Raw genomic sequence first — 18,991 nt, forward strand, 5'->3', positions numbered from 1 at the left:
TGTGTGTGTATATATATATATATATATATATATATATATATATATATATATATATATATATATATATATATATATATATATATATATATATATATATATATATATATATATATATATATATATATATATATATATATATATATATACACTATATGTATATTGTATATGTCTATATGTGTGCATATATATTTTTATATATAATTATGTATGTAGTGTCTGTCACGTCTTGTGTTGTGTGTTGTCACTGAACTACTTCCTAAAAGTTTTGTGAAATTGTACCAAACTTCTGGGCTGCACCAAGTTCTCACATGTGTATGTCCTCAGGGTATTTCGTTTGAAATTAAAATAAAAAAATTTTCACTTAAATCTTCAACTTCAATTGCTTAATAAAATGAAATTAATCAAGATTATTACAATTATATTTTGAAAATAAATGTTTGAATTCTGCTTGGTGTAAATTATGACAACACGGCAACTCTCATACTTATTCTCAGTTTAAACAAGCGTGTCTCTATTGGCACGTGTGGTGAGGTGTTTTGAATGATGTGGAGGTAAGGTGTTATTTATAACATGTATATGTATATGTATATATATATATATATATATATATATATATATATATATATATATATATATATATATATGCAGTGTCTATATATTTATATATATAGACTGCATATATTTTTGTTTGAATTACGTGGCGTGGTGAGGTGTTTTGAATTACGTGGCGGTGTTTATCCAAATGTAGCAACCACGCTAGTTATATATATATATATATATATATATATATATATATATATATATATATATATATATATATATATATATATATATATATATATATATATATATATATATATATATATATATATGTGTGTTAAAGAAGAAGAAGGCGCTTCCAACCAAAAGTGAAAAACTACATCGACTCGGCTAATTTGAGCAAAAAAGCGAGAGCAGACCTGGTGTCAGGTAACGTTTCACCGGCTTCATCATGTACAATAGAACCCGAGCCATAGCACGTGTCTGGTTTTCATTTCGATACGACCGCTCATTTGTGTTATCACTGAACTACTCCCTCAAACTTTCGTACCAAACTTCTGTGATGCACCTACCCCTTGTGTCTGTCTGAACGGTATATTTTTGAATTTTTTTTCTTTTTACTGAAATTATATATGTATATATATATATATATATGTATGTATATATATATATATATATATATATATATATATATATATATATATATATGTATATATATATATATATATATATATATATATATATATATATTAACTTGAGTCAACTTCAGTTGCTTATAAAAATATAATATCACAAATAAATTTGCAAAATAAATGTTTGAATTCTGCTCGCTGTGAATCATGACACCACGGCAGCTCACGTACTTATCCTCAGTTAAAACAAGCCTGTTTCTATAGCGATGTGTGCTGAGGTGTTTTGAATTGCACAGTGGGAGTTGTTTTTAACGAGTAAGTGCCCGTAAAAAAAAAAATAATAATAATAAATATTCAAACCGCGAGCAACAAACAACAACCACGCAGGCCGTTTCTTCGCTCTCGAGTGCCCGTACGTGCGTGGCCCGGAAGTTCGAATATTATTCGCAGTTACGATTATTCGCAATTTAGTTTTAATACCCAATTATTCAATTAGCACCAACGTATTTTACCTTTTCGCAATGTCGTGGCAAGGAAAAACAAAAAGAGAAGAGAGAGAAAAAAATTTACTTCCTGGTTCGGAGCATACCAGCACTCTGATGTTACCGAAATTTATACACCGGCTAATATGAAAACGATCATAACTTGGGGCATTGTGTTTATCTATAAATGCGCATAAGAAATCGAGAAATTCTTAGAATACACGAAGTCATCATTATCCGGAAGTCCGTACGTTATAACCCGTAATGGATCCGGAAGCCCGTAGGTTGTAACCTGTAATGGCGAACGCGGCTGAGCTTCCCTTTCCCATCGGCCACGCCCACGCAACAACGTGTCTATCATTGGTTTGGTAAATAAATGGCCATAACTTGGAAAGCACTTGTCCGATTAATATCAAACCTTGAAAAGGCACATCCTTGGGTCCCCAGCAATATAGCTGACAAGTTTCAATTAGATCGGACCAGCGGTTGTCGAGAAACGGCGGTCACACACACACACACACACACACACACACACACACGCACACACACACACACACACACACACACTGCTGGAATTATAGATAGATGATGTGGAGGTTACGCGGCGGTGGGGTATTTTTAATATCATGGTGGTGGGGTGTTTTTAATGGTGAGATGATCACTTTTGTATTTTTGCAAACAGGAATTTTTTTCAATTTTTTTCCCCCCAAAACATGTTCTTCATGATGCAGGTCATTACTTGAAGTGGAGTGATTTATATTTTATTTTGGTACCTCAGGTCTGGACCCCATAGTGGACGACCCACTTAAGGCAGATGTGGCACAGACAAGCAGTGGTGCCAAAGATAAATGCCAACAAGATGAAGAGGATGAACTTGACCCCACTACAGCAGCCGCTAGTTTGAAGCAGTTTCGGCTGCGCCAGATGCATTCTGGTGCTGGGTAAGTAGACAGTGTTTGTCCTCATGGATTTCTCTCCAAATATCCAGTTGATGCGTGAAACTATGTAACTCTTGCACATTTACCATCCAATTGGAGCCACCACAGGAGTGTCACGGCTTTGAGGCAGGCCATTTGTTGAAGAAGACATGTGATGGTTTATCGGTTTAGATTGAAACTTGCAAACCTCTGCATTCGCTATCATTCTATGGAGTCAAAATGGAATGCTGTAGTTCGTGTACTGTTTGACTCCCTTTTTATCTTGTGTTCTGTTGACTTGATGCGACCGTCTGTTTAGCAACAATTTTAGTCCTTCTTTGTTTGACTTTTGAAATTAGTTTCGATTCTTACCACTACTTGTTCTTTCCTGTATGATTTAACGAGGACATTGAATAATAATTTATTTTCAAACTTGATGATTATATGTAATTAAAAGCTGAACTACATTGTGTTTAAACGATTGTCATTTTCAGGATTTATCTGTGCATTTGTTAATGAGTGTTTGAAATGCAGAGAACATCTCTTTTAAATTAAAATTTAAAGAATAGGCTTTGTTTATTCTCTGCTCTTGCAGACAGCACCAAATATATCAACCAATTGCCTTAACTGGGTAATGTGTAAGTACAGAACACTTTATCACATTTATAATGAACACCATTGCACAGAATTGCAAGGATTTTGACTTGGCATTGAAAAGGCCGCTCAAGGCAGTCGGTGTCCTCACCTTGCCCTGAGCCTTTGTTAATCCTCTACCCATTGCTTTGTCAAGCATTAAATGTATCAATTATTTTGTCACCATTATCTTTATCTTGTGGATCTTGTTGACCTTGAGGAATTTTCAATCCAACTTTTTCTGTTTCCCATGTGAGGGCAAATCTTGTTCATCATGTCATTGTGGTATAACAAGGGGCAACCAACCCATAAAACAACAACCATGTGCCCATGGCTTTGCTTTGCAGTGTATTCTTTCTTGTACAAAAAAAATTTAATGACCTTCACCCTTGAGAGGGGTTCATCATTCATTGACTGAAAATAACAGAAGAGCATTAGTCATCTGCAGATAGTAAGTAATACTGTGCAGATGTTAAATTGGGAATTAATTCTTGGAAGATATGCAACTTTCAACAGCACTGGTAATGCTCAGTTTTATGTTGAGGTTATGTTTCTGGAAAACACGACTTTTGTTTAAATTGCTCTTTATTGCCTAAGCCTTTGTATCTATGTGAATGGTAATATTAGATGATCCCTGGCCCCATTCCTTTGTGGGTAGAGGTAAGTGTTTTAGCCCCCCCACCCCACACACAAAACAAGCTCATATGAGCTAAGATCCTCGTCCTCTTAATGATGACGTCATAAAAACGAATATGACGTCATTGTGATGTATCAGGTTTGTGATAAATGGTCTGTGCTAATTCCTGACTTGATTCCCGCAAACAAAATTCAAACAGCTTGCCTAGTTTCGGAGATAATGGTATCGGCGATTTCCATTAGCGGCGATATTATGACATCAACTTTTTTTCTCGGAAGAATTTCCAAAATCGGAGATGGTTACTGCCTGCGCGTGGGCTTTCTGCATATACATGGCAAGTTTCACGAAGATCCGATGAAAACTCTGAGTTGTGAAACAAAAAAGTCAAAAAATAGGAATGACGTCATAAAAATTGATATGACGTCATAGTGATGTATCATATGAGCGGTAATTCATCTCTGCTAATGCCCTGTTCGATTCCTGCAAACAGAATTCAAAAAGCTTGCCTAGTTTCAGAGATAATTTTTAGGCGATTTCCATTAGCGGAGATATTTTGATGTCATAACTTTTTTTCGAGGAGGAATTTTCAAAATCGGAGATGGTTACTGTCTGCGCGGGGTATTTTTACATATATATGCCAAGTTTCAGGAAGTTTCGATGAAAACTGTAGGCTGTGAAACAAAAAAGTCCACAAGAAGAAGATGAAGAACAACAACGTGAGTAAGACTTAGAGATCCTCCACGAGGATCTAAAAATGACTGAACAATGTCAGCAACCCCTACAAGTATTGCATCGAACAATAAAATAAGACATGTAACAGGTACTTGAGGTTTCATAGGTGGATAAATATTTACTTGGGGTATATTTGCTCACATTTACAAGGGTGGCGATGTGACTTGGGTGAGTCGACGTAGGTGGAGAGACGAGTGAAGGAGTTATGGAGACGAAGAGGTAGGAAGTGACCGCCTCATCGTCCAGTACATGGGGGTAAATCCCGAGGGGGATTGTGAGGATATATTTAAATTATTTTTGCTCAGGAAGTGGGGGACTCTCTCTCCCCCGAATTTTCCATCAATCTATAATTCCAGCAATCTCTGTGTGTGTGTGTGTGTGTGTCTGTCTGTTGGATTCGCTATACATGAGATATCCCTTATTGTCGGGTTTTCCGGGTGTGTGTGTGTGTGTGTGTGTGTGTGTGTGTGTGTGTGTGTGTGTGTGTGTGTGTGTGTGTGTGTGTGTGTGTGTGTGTGTGTGTGTGTGTGTGTGTGTGTGTGTGTGTGTGTGTGTGTGTGTCTGCAACGCGAGGCTCCACAGCACGAACCAGCGAACCGATTTCAATGAAACTTTGCCAAGAGGTGGAATATATACTGGGAATGTGCGCGTTTGAATTTCGTTGCCGAGAAACCACCCGTTGCTGTGCAGCGGCTGAAAAACCACGTACAGTTATTTCAATACTTGTCCTTCAGTTTTGAATGTAGAGAAACGAGACTTCGGAATTAAACACTTCGAGATATTTAGAAAATTTTACTCAAGCCGATGTTTGATTGAGGTTTTATTTTTCAAATGGTAGTTCTTCAAAAATCGGGTGTCTATTTACCGTCATTTAAGGTGTGTATACAGTGCTTGTAAGGAACTACACCGTCGTTCCACCTTCGATCTCTCCTCGATCCAAACATTATTGACCAAAGTGAAAAGGATCCAAAATAAATGGAATCACCGGCATTTCTGTCTTTGTGGATTTCTAATAATATGTTTATTTATTTACCGAAAACGATTCCACGACCCACACACCACCTTCAATTATTTATTTATCGAAAACAATTCCACGACCCACACACCACCTCCAATTATTTATTTATTTACTGAAAACGATTCCACGGCCCACACACCACCTCCAATTATTTATTTATTTACCGAAAACTATTCCCCACCCACACACCACCTCCAATTATTTATTTATTTACCGAAAACAATTCCACGACCCACAGTCCGCCTCCAATTATTTATTTATTTTCCGTAAACGATTCCACGATCCACACACCACCTTCAATTATTTATTTATTTACCGAAAACGATCAAGACCCACACACCACCTCCAATTATTTATTGATTTACCGAAAACGATTCCACGATCCACACACCACCTCCAATTATTTATTATTTAAAGTGGGAGTGGCGTAGGAAAGTGAGCGTGGCTTATTGAAAATATTGTGTGGCTCAGGAGGTGTGGTCAAACAAGAGCATTGAGAGAAGTTTATCGGGTTTTGTGTGTGTGTGTGTGTGTGTGTGTGTGTGTGTGTGTGTGTGTGTGTGTGTGTGTGTGTGTGTGTGTGTGTGTGTGTGTGTGTGTGTGTGTGTGTGTGTGTGTGTGTGTGTGTGTGTGTGTGTGTGTGTGTGTGTGTGTGTGCCTGCAATGTGAGGCTCCACAGCACAAACCAGCAAACCAATTATTTTTCAAATGGTAGTCCTACAAAAATAGGGTGTCTATTTACCGTCATTTTTTTATGAGGAGTGCCAGTTTGCAAAATGCGCAATCGGAAAAATCTTGCCAAGCAGAGAAACAATTTTATGTGAATCAATATGTCTTGGCAATGAATCTTCGTCGGTGGATCGGTCAGAATGAAAAGCATCGCATCCAGCGCTTCGATCCTAGCGAATCCCTCGTCGCCTACTGGCTTGGCTGTCTGTCTGTATGTATGCGACCGCCGTTTCTCGACAACCGCCAGTCCGATCTGATTGAAACTTGCCGGTTTCAATCTGAAATCTTGCCGGTCTGAAAGGAATATTGCCGGGGACCCGCGGATGTGCCTTTTCGAGGTTTGATATTAATCGGACGAGCGGTTCCCAAGGTATGGCCATTTATCTGTCGACCAATGACAAGACACGGTGCTATGACGCCACAAATGATGTCACAATTAATGTTTATTTATTTTTTTTTTGCACGATTGACGTCACAATTCTTCTTCTTCTTCGTTTGGTATGACGTCACAATCGACGCTGGAGACCTGAGTATGTGTCTTTTCAAGGTTTGATATTAATCGGACAAGCGGTTCCCAAGTTACGGCCATTTATCTGTCAACCAATGACAAGATACGGTGCTATGACGTCACGAATGACGTCACAATGTTTATAGATTTATTTATTTTTTGTTTTTTTTTAAGGGGGGCGAGAGAGGGGAGCAAGAGAGGGGAGGTGAGAGAGAGGGGCGTCACAATTCAAGGGAGGGGGTGAGAGGGGGTGAGAGTGGGGGCGAGAGAGAGGAGGGGAGAGGGGCAAGCGAGAGGGGGCGAGAGAGGGGAGTCGAGAGAGAGACGTCACAATTCTTCTTCTTCGTTTGATATGACGTCACAATTGACGCTGGGGACCTGAGTATGTTTCGCAGGTGTTTCCCAAGTTATGGCCATTTATGATACGGTTGGTCCGATCTAATTGAAACAATGCCCCAATCCAGTCGTCGTTTACGAGACCGAAGGAACGAAGCTGCATATACTGGCATGCACCTATGGGCCCGCACCTACGGGCCCGTTACTCGTTTAGTGAAAAGGAAACAGGCAAATGTTACAAATAATTTGTTAAAAATCAATATTAAAACTTCTTGAAGCACAAAACAGCTGTCATTAGGAAATTATGTCTAGAAGTTTGGAAAGAGAATACTCGCAACCACGTGCTGCGTACCACAAAATGCATACCATGCATGTCTATTTTCCAGATGTTTGAGGTTTTTTTTTTCTTGCAGTGGCCAGTCGGCCTTTTGTCACATGTTTTGGTAATCATGATATTGAAGATCAGTTTACCGGTTTGGGGCTGTTCAAGTAATTTTTCAAACACCCGGGGTGTTAATTAATGATCGCAATAATAACCATTCCTATCACACCGTGAGGTGCATAGTGTTGTGGGGCCGGGTATCGGTGGCGAGCACGACCGCTAGAGGGAGCAGTAGAGTCGGCTCCACCGAACACATCGTAATTTAGGTCGTGACCCTCGGATAAGTCCGAAAGGTACGGGTCCCTTACAGGACCATGAATTGCCAATAATTCGACCGTGTGGGGTAGGGTTAATTGCCAAACTTCAATATACCTAATTGCTTACATGGCAAAGCTACCAGGCAATTCACACCCTCGACAGACCTCGAGCGGGACGAGCCGTTACCGTGCTCGAACCGTGTGTAACCCGAGCGGATGGTCACCAAGGCCTGTCGGTCCAAATGCACAATTTACTGTCTCGCTATTTCTCAACATGCACCGTGTTAAGCCAATAAAAGAAATGACAAGGAACGAGCTGGGACATTCAACAATAGGGAAATTTATTACAATAAATTATCGGGGCGGGAAACACGTAAGGGCAGAGTTATTCGAATATCAAGCAGGCAATATACAGTGAGCAAAATCACTTAACAGTTCTACTTAAGAGACGGGCCCACACACAGACACACACCCAAAAGAATCGGACCCTGTCGGGTCTTTATTGAAGGCTTCCAGCTCGAGGAAAGGTGAGCTGGAGACCAGAGCCTGTGCTTGGACCTGTCCGCCTTGTGCGGTCTTCGACGATCTGGCTCCGTGGCGGGACTCAACCCAGCAGCTTCCACGTGGCGTCAAGGACGAAGGCACCAGGAGTGGAGCGGCAGACACCAGCACGATCGGCAAAAACAAGCGAGGAGGCGATGAGGCAGGCGAAGAAAGTGATCCTCCTCAGGCTCCGACCCACAACCAGCCTCCGACGCCAACACGAACATGAGCACGAACCCGGACACCAGAACAACAACACAAGAACTCCAAAGGGAGTCTGGTCTTTTATCCACTCCCTGAGCGGGGCGGAGCCTTGGTGTCGGATGCTTTGTGCGCGCTTGGTTGGACAGGGATCAGGTGTGTCCACGTGCTGTTCGCTCCTGATTGGACAGCAAGGAGAGCCTCGTAAAGCGCTAGTTCAGTGGAGGAATCGTGAATCGGAATGCTCTGTAAAGCGCTACTTCAGTGGAGGAGCTGTGAATGGGAATGCGCTGTAAAGCACCAATTCAGTGGAGGAGTTGTGATTGGGCACACGCTGCAAAGCACTAGTTCAGTGGCAGGGTGGTTGGTTTGTCGGATCTAATGATTTAAAGTCCTGACTATAAAACAACTTCGCAGTGCACATACATTTAATCACCTATTATACAAGGGGATGGGACCCTAACTACAAACACATACTTACCGATTATAACTGATCTTTAGGACGTGAATGTTGAGTGCTCAAGGTTTCCAAATTCGTAACAATAGGACCTGCCGAGGCAGTTTCATTTGGTTAAGGAATACAATCCTGGATGGGTTGTCACTACTTGATTGTAGTAGATTCAGGATACTCGAATGGCTTATTACCCCCAGTAAGCTGGTACTCATTTTGCCGACCTCGGAAGGATGACAAGCTTTTAACCCATCTGGTGTTATTTCAATGGCATGACAGAGGCTCAAACTCAAGGCCCGAAGGTCTTCAGCCAGCCACCTTAACCATGAAGCCACAACCAGGCATATTGGTTTGCTGTTCCAGTTTGAACATGCTGGCATCCCAGGTTAAATTGCTATGTGCCGGCAAAGGAGAAAGGAAGAGGAGTACATAAAATGTGATAGATGTTTAATATGAGCCATATCAGGAAGAGAGGAAGCAGGGGGGTACTCATTGTTATTGGAAGCGAGAGGAAATAGCCCACTTTAGGATAGTTATCATGAGGTTGAAGGAACGATTAGATAATTTGCAGCAAGTAGCAGAATGTGAGATATTGTGGAGAATAAAGTTGGTTACGGTTGTGGAGTGAGGTTGCTGAGGAGATGGTGGGGGGTATAATGAGTGCAGGTATGGGTGAGGGTTGTGAGGAGGCAGGCAGTGGTGAGGGTCTGGTGAGTGCAGACGATGGTGAGGGTCCGCCGGGTGCAGGTGGTGGAGAGGGTGAGGTTACCGCACTAAAAATTGGTAGGACAGAGGTCTGGGAGACAGGTTTTGTGGGTGATGAGACTTAAATATGTAGATTCTTCATTCTGCAGGAAGTATTTTAGACATCGAGTTCAAGTGCAGTTTTGAAGGAGCAGGAGTTAGGGACATTGAAGGAAGGGTAAATGACACCATATTAGGTCATGGTAGAAAGATGTTGGTTGTGGTACCCTGAGGAGCAAATGATTTAGGGAATGTTTACTCAGATGTTTTGAAAAATACATACAGGATATTGGGTAAGTGGCTGAAAGAAAAGGGTTGTGTGGTCATGTTTTCCAGGATTCTCCCAAGATTAGGAAATTAAATAGAAATTATGAGCAAAGCGACAGATGTCAACCAATGGCTGGAAGGATGGTGTAGGGATGAAGGTTTTGCATTTAAGAAGCAGTGGGAATTATTTCGGGAGCAAAGGGAATTTTTCCAGAATGGTGGCCATATGTTAAATAGAAAGGGGGCAGCAAGGTTTGCAGTGGGAATCGAGGAAGGAATTCAGGCTTTTTTCAGTCATTAGAGTGTGGGGAAGCTATTACACATGGAACTGATGTAATTGTGATTGGTAAGGCCAGGCAAGAAAATAGAATTTTAGGAAGGGAAAAGTTAAACATATTCTATACCAATGCCAGTGAGTTTAAATAATAAGATGGAAGAGCTTGAGGCCAAAGTAGATCGTGAGGAGTACGATATAGTTGCAGTACGAGACATGGTTTAGTGAGGAGAGTAACTGGAGGACAGGATTACAAGTCTACAATGTGTATTGGTGTGATGGGAAGGAGAAAATAGGAGGAGTAGCAATCTGAGTAAGACATAGCATTGCATTGAGAGAAATTGGTGACATTAAAGGAGAACCTACACGCTTTGACCATCTCGATGCTAATTTATCCGTTGATGCCCGACAAAGTTGATATGATGTGTCTTTTTGCGATTTCCGAATTCTAAATTCGGTAAATGTGCGATTAAAAGTCATAATGTTCTTGTTTGTGTTGTTGTTGTTGTTGTTTTTCTTGTTCTTCTTGTTCTTGTTCTTCTTCTTGTTCTTGTTCTTCTTCTTCTTGTTCTTGTTCTTCTTCTTCTTGTTCTTCTTCTTCTTCTTCTTCTTGTTCTTCTTCTTGTTCTTCTTCTCATCGCATTAATAAGTTGACCATCAAATCCGTACCGTCTCCGGGTGACATCACCGTCGGATTTAACTGAAACGGCAAATAATTTTCTATTTTCCACAAATATGCCAAGTCTATGTGCCCTTGATGCTTATATGTGTTTCATGCTGCACCGATGGCCGAAAGACACTAAGTCTGCGAGAAACTGGATAAGGTTTGTCCGAAATACCAGAGTGTGAATCGGGCCAACAAAATGTTAGGTTTTGTGCTCGGGCCATTTTGCAGGAAACTGTTATGAAACAGTAGAGATGGCTAGATGTTGTGGTTATCTACCACAATTGAGAGAGGATGCCACACCCACAATTAAGCCGAAGAAACAGCTGTCGCTTGAAACTAACACCATCTCTCCTGAGCTACCAGCACGTATACACAGACCATTTGAGCAGTGAATCAAGCACATGTTTCCATTACCCGGCAGTTACCACAAGAACATCTGAAAACAATTATCTATTATAATTTGTGTTGATAATTATCAACACAAATTTCTGATAATCAAATGAACCACTGTCTTGTATGTCTAGTATGTATGTATGTATCATCTACTCCTCCAAGAGGATTTGACCGAGGACCCTAAAATTTTTAGGGTTTCCCCACCTCCCCCCCTCTTCCCATCCCCCAACAATCCCCCATCAACCATCACACCCACAATACCCGCCACCCTCTCACCCACCCCCCACCAAAATCCCCACCACCATCCCCCCCCACTCTGCCATCTCTCCACAATCCCCCATCAACCATAACCTCCACAATACCCACCATCATCCCACCCCACCCCCTCCACTATCCCTCCATGATACCTACAAGCACCCCACACCCCCTTCCCCCCCTCCACTGGGGCAGGACCTCAACATGGGGGCACGGCACAGCACAAATGCAGCACAGCATCACAACATGAACACGGCACAAATGGCGTCCCAGGAAAGTAATGTCGTGTCCACGCCAGTTAAGACTGACCTGGATGTATCGCCAAATGGTTCTACCTTGGAGGAAAACTTGTGATCCTTGGAGATTAATGTGTGCGTGGGACAGGAGGGTGTCAAAGCATGTACCAGACGTGTTCACCAGAATGGAGGACAAGGGTTTATACTCGAACCCACAACGAATAGACAGCCACAAGCAATGTTAATAAATAGGGTTTAATGAACATAAATCAAGTATTCATAAGAGGAATAAATCGAAGTGTAATAAAGAAAATTAATCAAAGCATGAGGTCATGAAACGTGAGGTAATTTACAGCCTAAAGTCGAGGTGCCTTGTTGCTCAGTTACAAAAATGGAGAAGGGGAAAAGATAAAACAAAATATATATCCCTCCTTTATTCTAGCACTTAGCTTGGTCCAGAGATGATCCTTTTTGGACCTGGCATCATCGAAACCACAGTCACTGCATGGGAAACCGCACCCGAAAATGGCGGGAAACATATTTGAGGTATTCAACGCCAGGGCTCAGAAACTGCTGTGCAGCTTCTTTTCACATTCGAGATTGCCAACCCCACTCCTCTCTTGCACCAGGTCCGTTCACCGCGATCGCCCACCTTCCTCCTCGACCATATGACGATACGATTTCTGAGACCCCGTGATATGGCCACGAGGCATGCTCTTCTTCCCTCCTCAGAAACGTACACGCTTCACGACTCAGCCGAACAGTCAATGGGCGAGCGTTTTGCTCCAGCACACGAACAAATTCGCTTCAGCACAAATACGAGAATCATGCAGTTTTCTTCACCATGTTGAGGGGAAGTCAGCAAGCTAGATCCTTTTGCTTCCAATCGCGTACCTCACACAACTCTCCTCTCCCCCGAACCTTCTGACGTCACGCCCATCCATCATCCACCCCAAGGGCGTGGTTTTCTTGTTGTCATTCCTGGAGGTGGGGTTTTTGCCTGCTTGGAACGTTTGGCTTGGTTGTTGTTGTTGTTGTTTTTAAGGATGTGATTCCTTTTTATCACCGGTCTTGTAAATGCAAAAACATAGGAAAAGGTGCTGGGGCAATCACATACTGGGAGAAATTATCCTAAAACCCTACCTAATTAACACAGCATCACCCCCTGTGCGGTGACACATAACAACTTAAGCTGACAATTTCTCTACTTAATTGCATTGAGATGTCTCCTGCTCATCCATGGACAATGCTACTCTATATAATCCTATCTTTACTATGAAGTTCCTGCATCTATCCCACAAACATAACACGATGAAACGGGACGATCCCGTAATGTACAAGACACCTGGTAAGCCTGCGATGGTGTGACAAAGCGTTTGTCCACAGTGGCCGAGTGTGCTTGGACAGTGTTGGCTGTCAGGTGATGATGGGTATTTCCACTCGAATAATATAACTGATATATCAATTAATACAAAATCCCTTATAGAACATCAATTGAACAGAAAATCAAAACCTTCCAATCTGAAGTGAACTTGCGACCAGCGTTTTCATCTTCACTAGCACTTTCGCCTTCTTACTCTAAATTGCTCGCACAAGGCTCAAAACGATTCAGCTCCACAATTCCCCCAAAAATGTTTCCATGACTAATTTTGTCTCCAATAGTTTCTTCAAACTCCCACTGATCATTTTCAACATACTGAGAGGCTTCAGAGTTTCTAATGATGGTGGAAATAGTATCGGAATCCGAGCTCAAAATATACTGTTTCTTTATGTAAAGCCGCCATTCGGATCAAGGTGATTTAAAGGTGTGACGCTACTGAGAAAATCTAAAATCCACACTCAGGTTTTTTTTCGACACTTTGCGATTGGCCAAAAAATTTCAAAAAAATTTCCCTTCAAATTAGACCATGATTAATGATTTTCAATCGTTTTCAGAAAAAAAAAATTGCGTTTGGGTTCCCTTGAAGGAGGGAATTGATGTAGAGGATTCTGTATGGGTGGAGATTAGCGAAGGCAATAACAGAAAGATACTGGTAGGATGCTTTTATTGGGCTGTGGGTGTAAAGGACGAGGAGGAAGGAGTCTATGAAGAATTCAAAAGGGCATGTGGTAAGGGAAGAGTATTGATTATGGGGCATTTTAACCTGCCAGGGATAGATTGGGTCCTGGAACAGGGAAAGGGTAGAGCAGATGAGGATTTCCTCGATCTAGTCCAGGAATGCTTTTTAACCCAGTTTGTAGAAAAGCCCACAAGGGGGAGTGCAGTGTTTGACCTCATTTTAAGTAACACCTCAATAATGTGGAGGTAGGGGAGCATTTAGGATCAAGTGACCATAATATCGAGTGTGCAAAGATTCTCTTAAGAGTTGGAGTTCAGGATAGTCGAGCAAGGCTATTAGATTTCAGGAAAGCAAACCTTGAGGGTATGATGAGAGAGTTGGGAGATGCCAACAAGAGGTCAATCATCATCAGAGAAATGGGAAGCCTTCAAGGAGCAAATGTATAGAGTGCAGTCAGTACATTCCAATGAGGTGTAAAACTAGAATCAGAAAGAGGCTAAGGTGGTTGAGTAGTGAGATAAGGAGTGCTATTAAGGAGAAGCAGAGGCATTTATTTGATATAAATAACAGGACTGGAGTTGGATTTATATCAGTATCGGAGTAAGCAGAGGCAAGATCAGAAAATAACTCGGCAAGTCAAAAGAAAGTATGAGAAGGACATGGCTCAGAATATTAAACATAATATCAAGGCATTGTTTAAGTATATAAGGGGTAAAGAACAGGTTAGGACAAGTGTGGGTCCATTGAGAAATAGCACAGAGAGAGAGTGGTTAGTGAGTAAAGTGAGATGGCAGGCTTATTAAAGGTATTTTGCTTCAACATTTACACAAGTACAGCCAGGAGAATTGACAATAGTTGAGAGTATCTATCAAGGAGGCGAGGAAGGGCTTTTACAGAAGATCCAGGTTGGAGTGGAGGAAGTAAAGGAACAGCTACAATAGGTAATCTAACAGTCACTAAAGCTCTGGGGCCAGATAATATGCACCAGAGAGTGTTGAGGGAAGAGGCTGAGCAGGTAAGCGAGATGTTAACGGATATTTTCAATAGCTCACTGGAGTCAGGACAGGTACTGGAGGATTGGAGAGCGGCAAATGTAACACCGTTATTTAAGAAAGGATCCAGAGAAGAATTGGGGAACCATATGCCCGTTCGTTTGACTTCATTTGTGGGGAAGGTGTTGGAGACATTAATTAGGGACCAGATGAGAAACCATTTAAATAAATAAAAACGATTTCAAGGCAGTCAGCATGGGTTTACCAAAGGTAGGTTTTGTTTAACAAATCTATTGGAGTTCTATGAAGCATTTTTTGATTGGGTGAATGAGGGAGGGAATGGCAGTGGACATCATAAATCTAGACTTTATGAAGGCATTTAAAAAGGCCAAATAATATATATTTTTAAAAAACCTGTTGATTATCTGGATATTTTTTTTAAAAGGAAGGAGGCCCATTTTGTTTGTTATTTGTGATTATTTATTTTCAAAACGGCCACCAGCTTTTAGTACCTGACAAATCATGTACCTGACATGCCAGTTTTTTACATCCCCACCCCCCACTCCGCCCCAAAAAGAAAATTAAATGTCACGTACACACTCATTAAGCCTATTAAAAATATAATTCACAGTTATAAACAAATATATAATAAATGGGTGCCGAAACACAAAAAAGAAATACCATACACCATGCATATTAAATTTTTTGGCTCTGCCATCTTTCTATATTGATCTACAGTAAATATTTAATACACAGCTTTACATCTGTGGGATGTCGACTCACCAGCACTCCCTAGTCCAACTCGGGAGAAGCTCGGTTGAAGCTATAAAAACTCAGCATCGACATGGGGAAAATGATTTATTCAAAGAATGATGTCGGGGTCGTACACGAAGATATGGATTTTTAAGTCGTGCAAGCCACTTCAATATACCATATGTCCTTCCTTCCATCCATCCGTCCATCAAAAGAACCTTTCCAACCCACCGTGTTTCATTCGTTTCTTGTTTGTTGTTGTTTAGTTTTTTGTTATTGTTTAGTTTGGGGTTTATTGTTTAGCCTGTTGGTGAAGTAACCGTCGGTCCCCCACGGGGCTAGTTTTTAAGCGGTGCAGTAGTTTCACTGCACAGGTGCGTTTTTAAAATTTATTTTTCTTGCGATGTGTGAAAAAATAATTTAAAAAAGGAAGTGGGCAGGGACGATCAACTGGTATATATATATATATATATATATATATTTTTTTTTTATTTGGCCTAATGTACCACATAGGAGTTTGTTAGCCAAGGTGATGGCTTGTGGAGTGGCCGGTCAGGTAGCTAATTGGATTGCAAACTGGCTGAGTGATAGGAAGCAAAGAGTAGCTGTGAGTGGAAGGATGTCTTGCTTTGAGGATGTAAATAGTGGGGTACCTCAGGGATCAGCACTAGGACCATTATTATTTATAATCTACATCGATTTGAATAGTGAGGTGAAGAGTAGGCTTTCAAAATTTGCAGATGACACAAAGTTTGGAGGTAAGGGAGATACAGTGCCTTCAGAAAGTATTCACACCCCTTGACTTTTGTCACATTTTGTTGTGTTACAGCTTCAATTTAAAATGGACAAAATTTAAATTTTGTGTCACTAATCTCCTTGTAATACCCCATAATGACAAAGTGAAAATGTGTTTTTAGAAAGTTTTATTAATTAATTAAAAATGAAAAGCTGAAATGTCATGGTTCATCAGTATTCAACCCCCTGAGTCAATACTTTTTAGAAGCGCCTTTGGCAGCGATTAAAGCTTTGAGTCTTCTCGAGTGTGTCTGCATTAGCTTTGCACATCTGGATTTGTGGATTTTCTCCCATTCTTCCTTGCCTTGCAGATTTGCTCAAGCTCTGTCAAGTTGGATGGGAGCTTCCTTGCCTTGTAAGTGAACCCATTCTTCCTTGCTTTGTCGGCGAACAGCAATCTTCAGGTTTTTCCACAGATTCTCAATGGGATTAATGTCTGGGCTTTGGCTGGGCCACTGAAGCACTTTCACATTCTTGTTCTGAAGCCATTCCAGTGTTGCTTTGACTGTATACTTGGGGCCATTGTCCTGCTGGAATGTAAATCTTTGTCGCAGTTGAAGATCTTTTTCACTCTGAAGCAGGTTCTTCTCAAGGATTTTGTTCATTGTTCCCTCTATTCTTACAAATCTTTTATTCCCTGCCACTGAAAAGCATCACCATAGCATGATGCTGCCACCACCATACTTCATGGTAGGGATGGTGATAGATGGGTGATGCGCTGTGCTTGGTTTCTGCCAGATGTAGCGCTTTGCATTCAGACTAAAGAGTTCAATTTTCATCTCATCAGACCACAGAATATTTTGCCTCATGCTTTTGGAGTCATTCACGACCCTTTTTGCAAACTCCAGGCATGCAGTCTTTTGTGCCTTTTTCTCAGGAGTGGCTTCCGTCTGGCTACTCTCCCATAAAGCCTAGATTTGTAAAGTGCTGCAGAGATTGTTGTCCTGTCAGGTTCTCCCATCTCAGCCAAGGAACTCTGTCGTTCTATTAGAGTGATCATTGGGTTCTTGGTCACCTCCCTGACCAAGGTCCTTCTTGTCCGGTTGCTCAGTTTGGTCGGATGTCCAGCTCGAGGAAGAGTCTGGGTAGTTCCATATTCTTTCCATTTCCGAATGATGTAGCTCACTGTGCTCTTGGGAACTTTCAGCACTAGAAATTGTTTTATACCCTTCCCCAGATCTATGCCTCCTCACAGTTGATCTCGAAATTCTACAGAGAGTTCCTTTGACTTCATGATAGAGTTTTTGCTCTGACATGCACTGACTGTCAACTGTGGGACTTTATATAGAAAGGTGTTTATTTTTAAATCATGTCCAATCATTTGACTTGGCCGCAGGTAGACTCCAATGAAGTTGTGGAGACATCTCAAGGATGATCAAAATAAATTGGATGCACCTGAGTTCAATTTGGAGTATCATAGCAAAGGGGTTGAATACTTTTTGACACAAGACATTTCAGCTTTTAATTTTTGAATAATTAAAAAAAATTCTGAAAACGTGTTTTCGCTTTGTCATTTTGGGGTATTTTGTGTCGTCGGTGACAATTTCTATTATTTCATCCATTTTAACATCGGGCTGTAACACAACAAAATGTGACAAAAGTCGAGGGGTGTGAATACTTTCTGAAGGCACTATAGCAGAGAAGGTAGTAATCATATTCAGGAAAGTATTGATACTTGCATAGATTGGGCAAAAGATTGGCAGATGCAATTTAACCTGAACAAGTGTAAGGTGCTGGGGATGGGAAAGAACAATGAATTGTAGATTACATGATGCAAGGGTCAATTTTGGAGCGTGTCACACAGAAGAAGCATCTGGAGGTTGTACGAGATACAGGAGGTAAGCAGGCAGCTTTTGGTAAAGCAAACAGGGTTTTTGGTTGTATTCACAGGGAGATCAATTATAAATCAAAGGAGGTTGTTTTAACATTGTCTAGAAATTTATTTGGGCCCCATCTAGCATGTTGGTCACCTCAACTTGGGAAGGACATCGTTTCAATAGAGAGGGTTCAGCACAGGGCTACGAGATTGGTTCCGAACCTCGTTAGACTCAGCATTGCGGTGTGGCTGAAGGAAACGGGGGCTTTATACATTAAAAAGGAGGTGGTTACGAGGGGATATGATAGAGATGTTCAAGATAAAGAAGGGTATAGACAAAATAGGTGCAGAAGAAGCCTGGTGTTGGCTTAGTGGTAAGGGTGGCGGCTTGGGATCCTAGGGTCCTGAGTTCAAGCCCCGTTGGCCGCTGAATTAAAAATACACCAGGAGGTTGACTCAGCCTGTCATCCTTCCGAGGTCGGCAAATGAGCACTAGTGTACTGGTAAGGGGGACACTGCATCAGTGGCATAGCCACGTCCCAACCAATGATGCAACCAGCAGCCACAGGCTGCACTCGATCGAGAGAGGTGCAGAAGAAAGTGATAGCACCGGGCCATAGCCTGAGAGTAAAGCAGATCGTTAAAACGGTAGTAAGGCAGGGGTCTTTCACTCAGAGATTAGTTGATGCATGGAATCCATCCATCTATTGGGACCATACTATGTGCAGAGTTGGTGCTGCC

At 41.4% G+C, this 18,991-nt stretch overlaps 1 protein-coding gene across 7 annotated transcripts in view; it reads left to right on the plus strand.

The window, feature by feature from the left end:
- Positions 1-18,991, plus strand: part of UVSSA (UV stimulated scaffold protein A) — a 200,332-nt gene that overhangs the window by 91,397 nt on the left and 89,944 nt on the right. For all 7 annotated transcript variants that reach the window (XM_085848588.1, XM_085848587.1, XM_085848583.1 and 4 more), the window contains one exon: positions 2,433-2,595. In XM_085848588.1, coding sequence (XP_085704714.1) covers positions 2,433-2,595 — 163 coding nt within the window. The remainder of the gene's footprint in view (positions 1-2,432; positions 2,596-18,991) is intronic.

Source organism: Eptatretus burgeri, chromosome 12 (assembly GCF_056783735.1).
Source record: "Eptatretus burgeri isolate ZD-2024b chromosome 12, Ebu_testis_v1, whole genome shotgun sequence".
Lineage (NCBI taxonomy): Eukaryota > Metazoa > Chordata > Myxini > Myxiniformes > Myxinidae > Eptatretus > Eptatretus burgeri.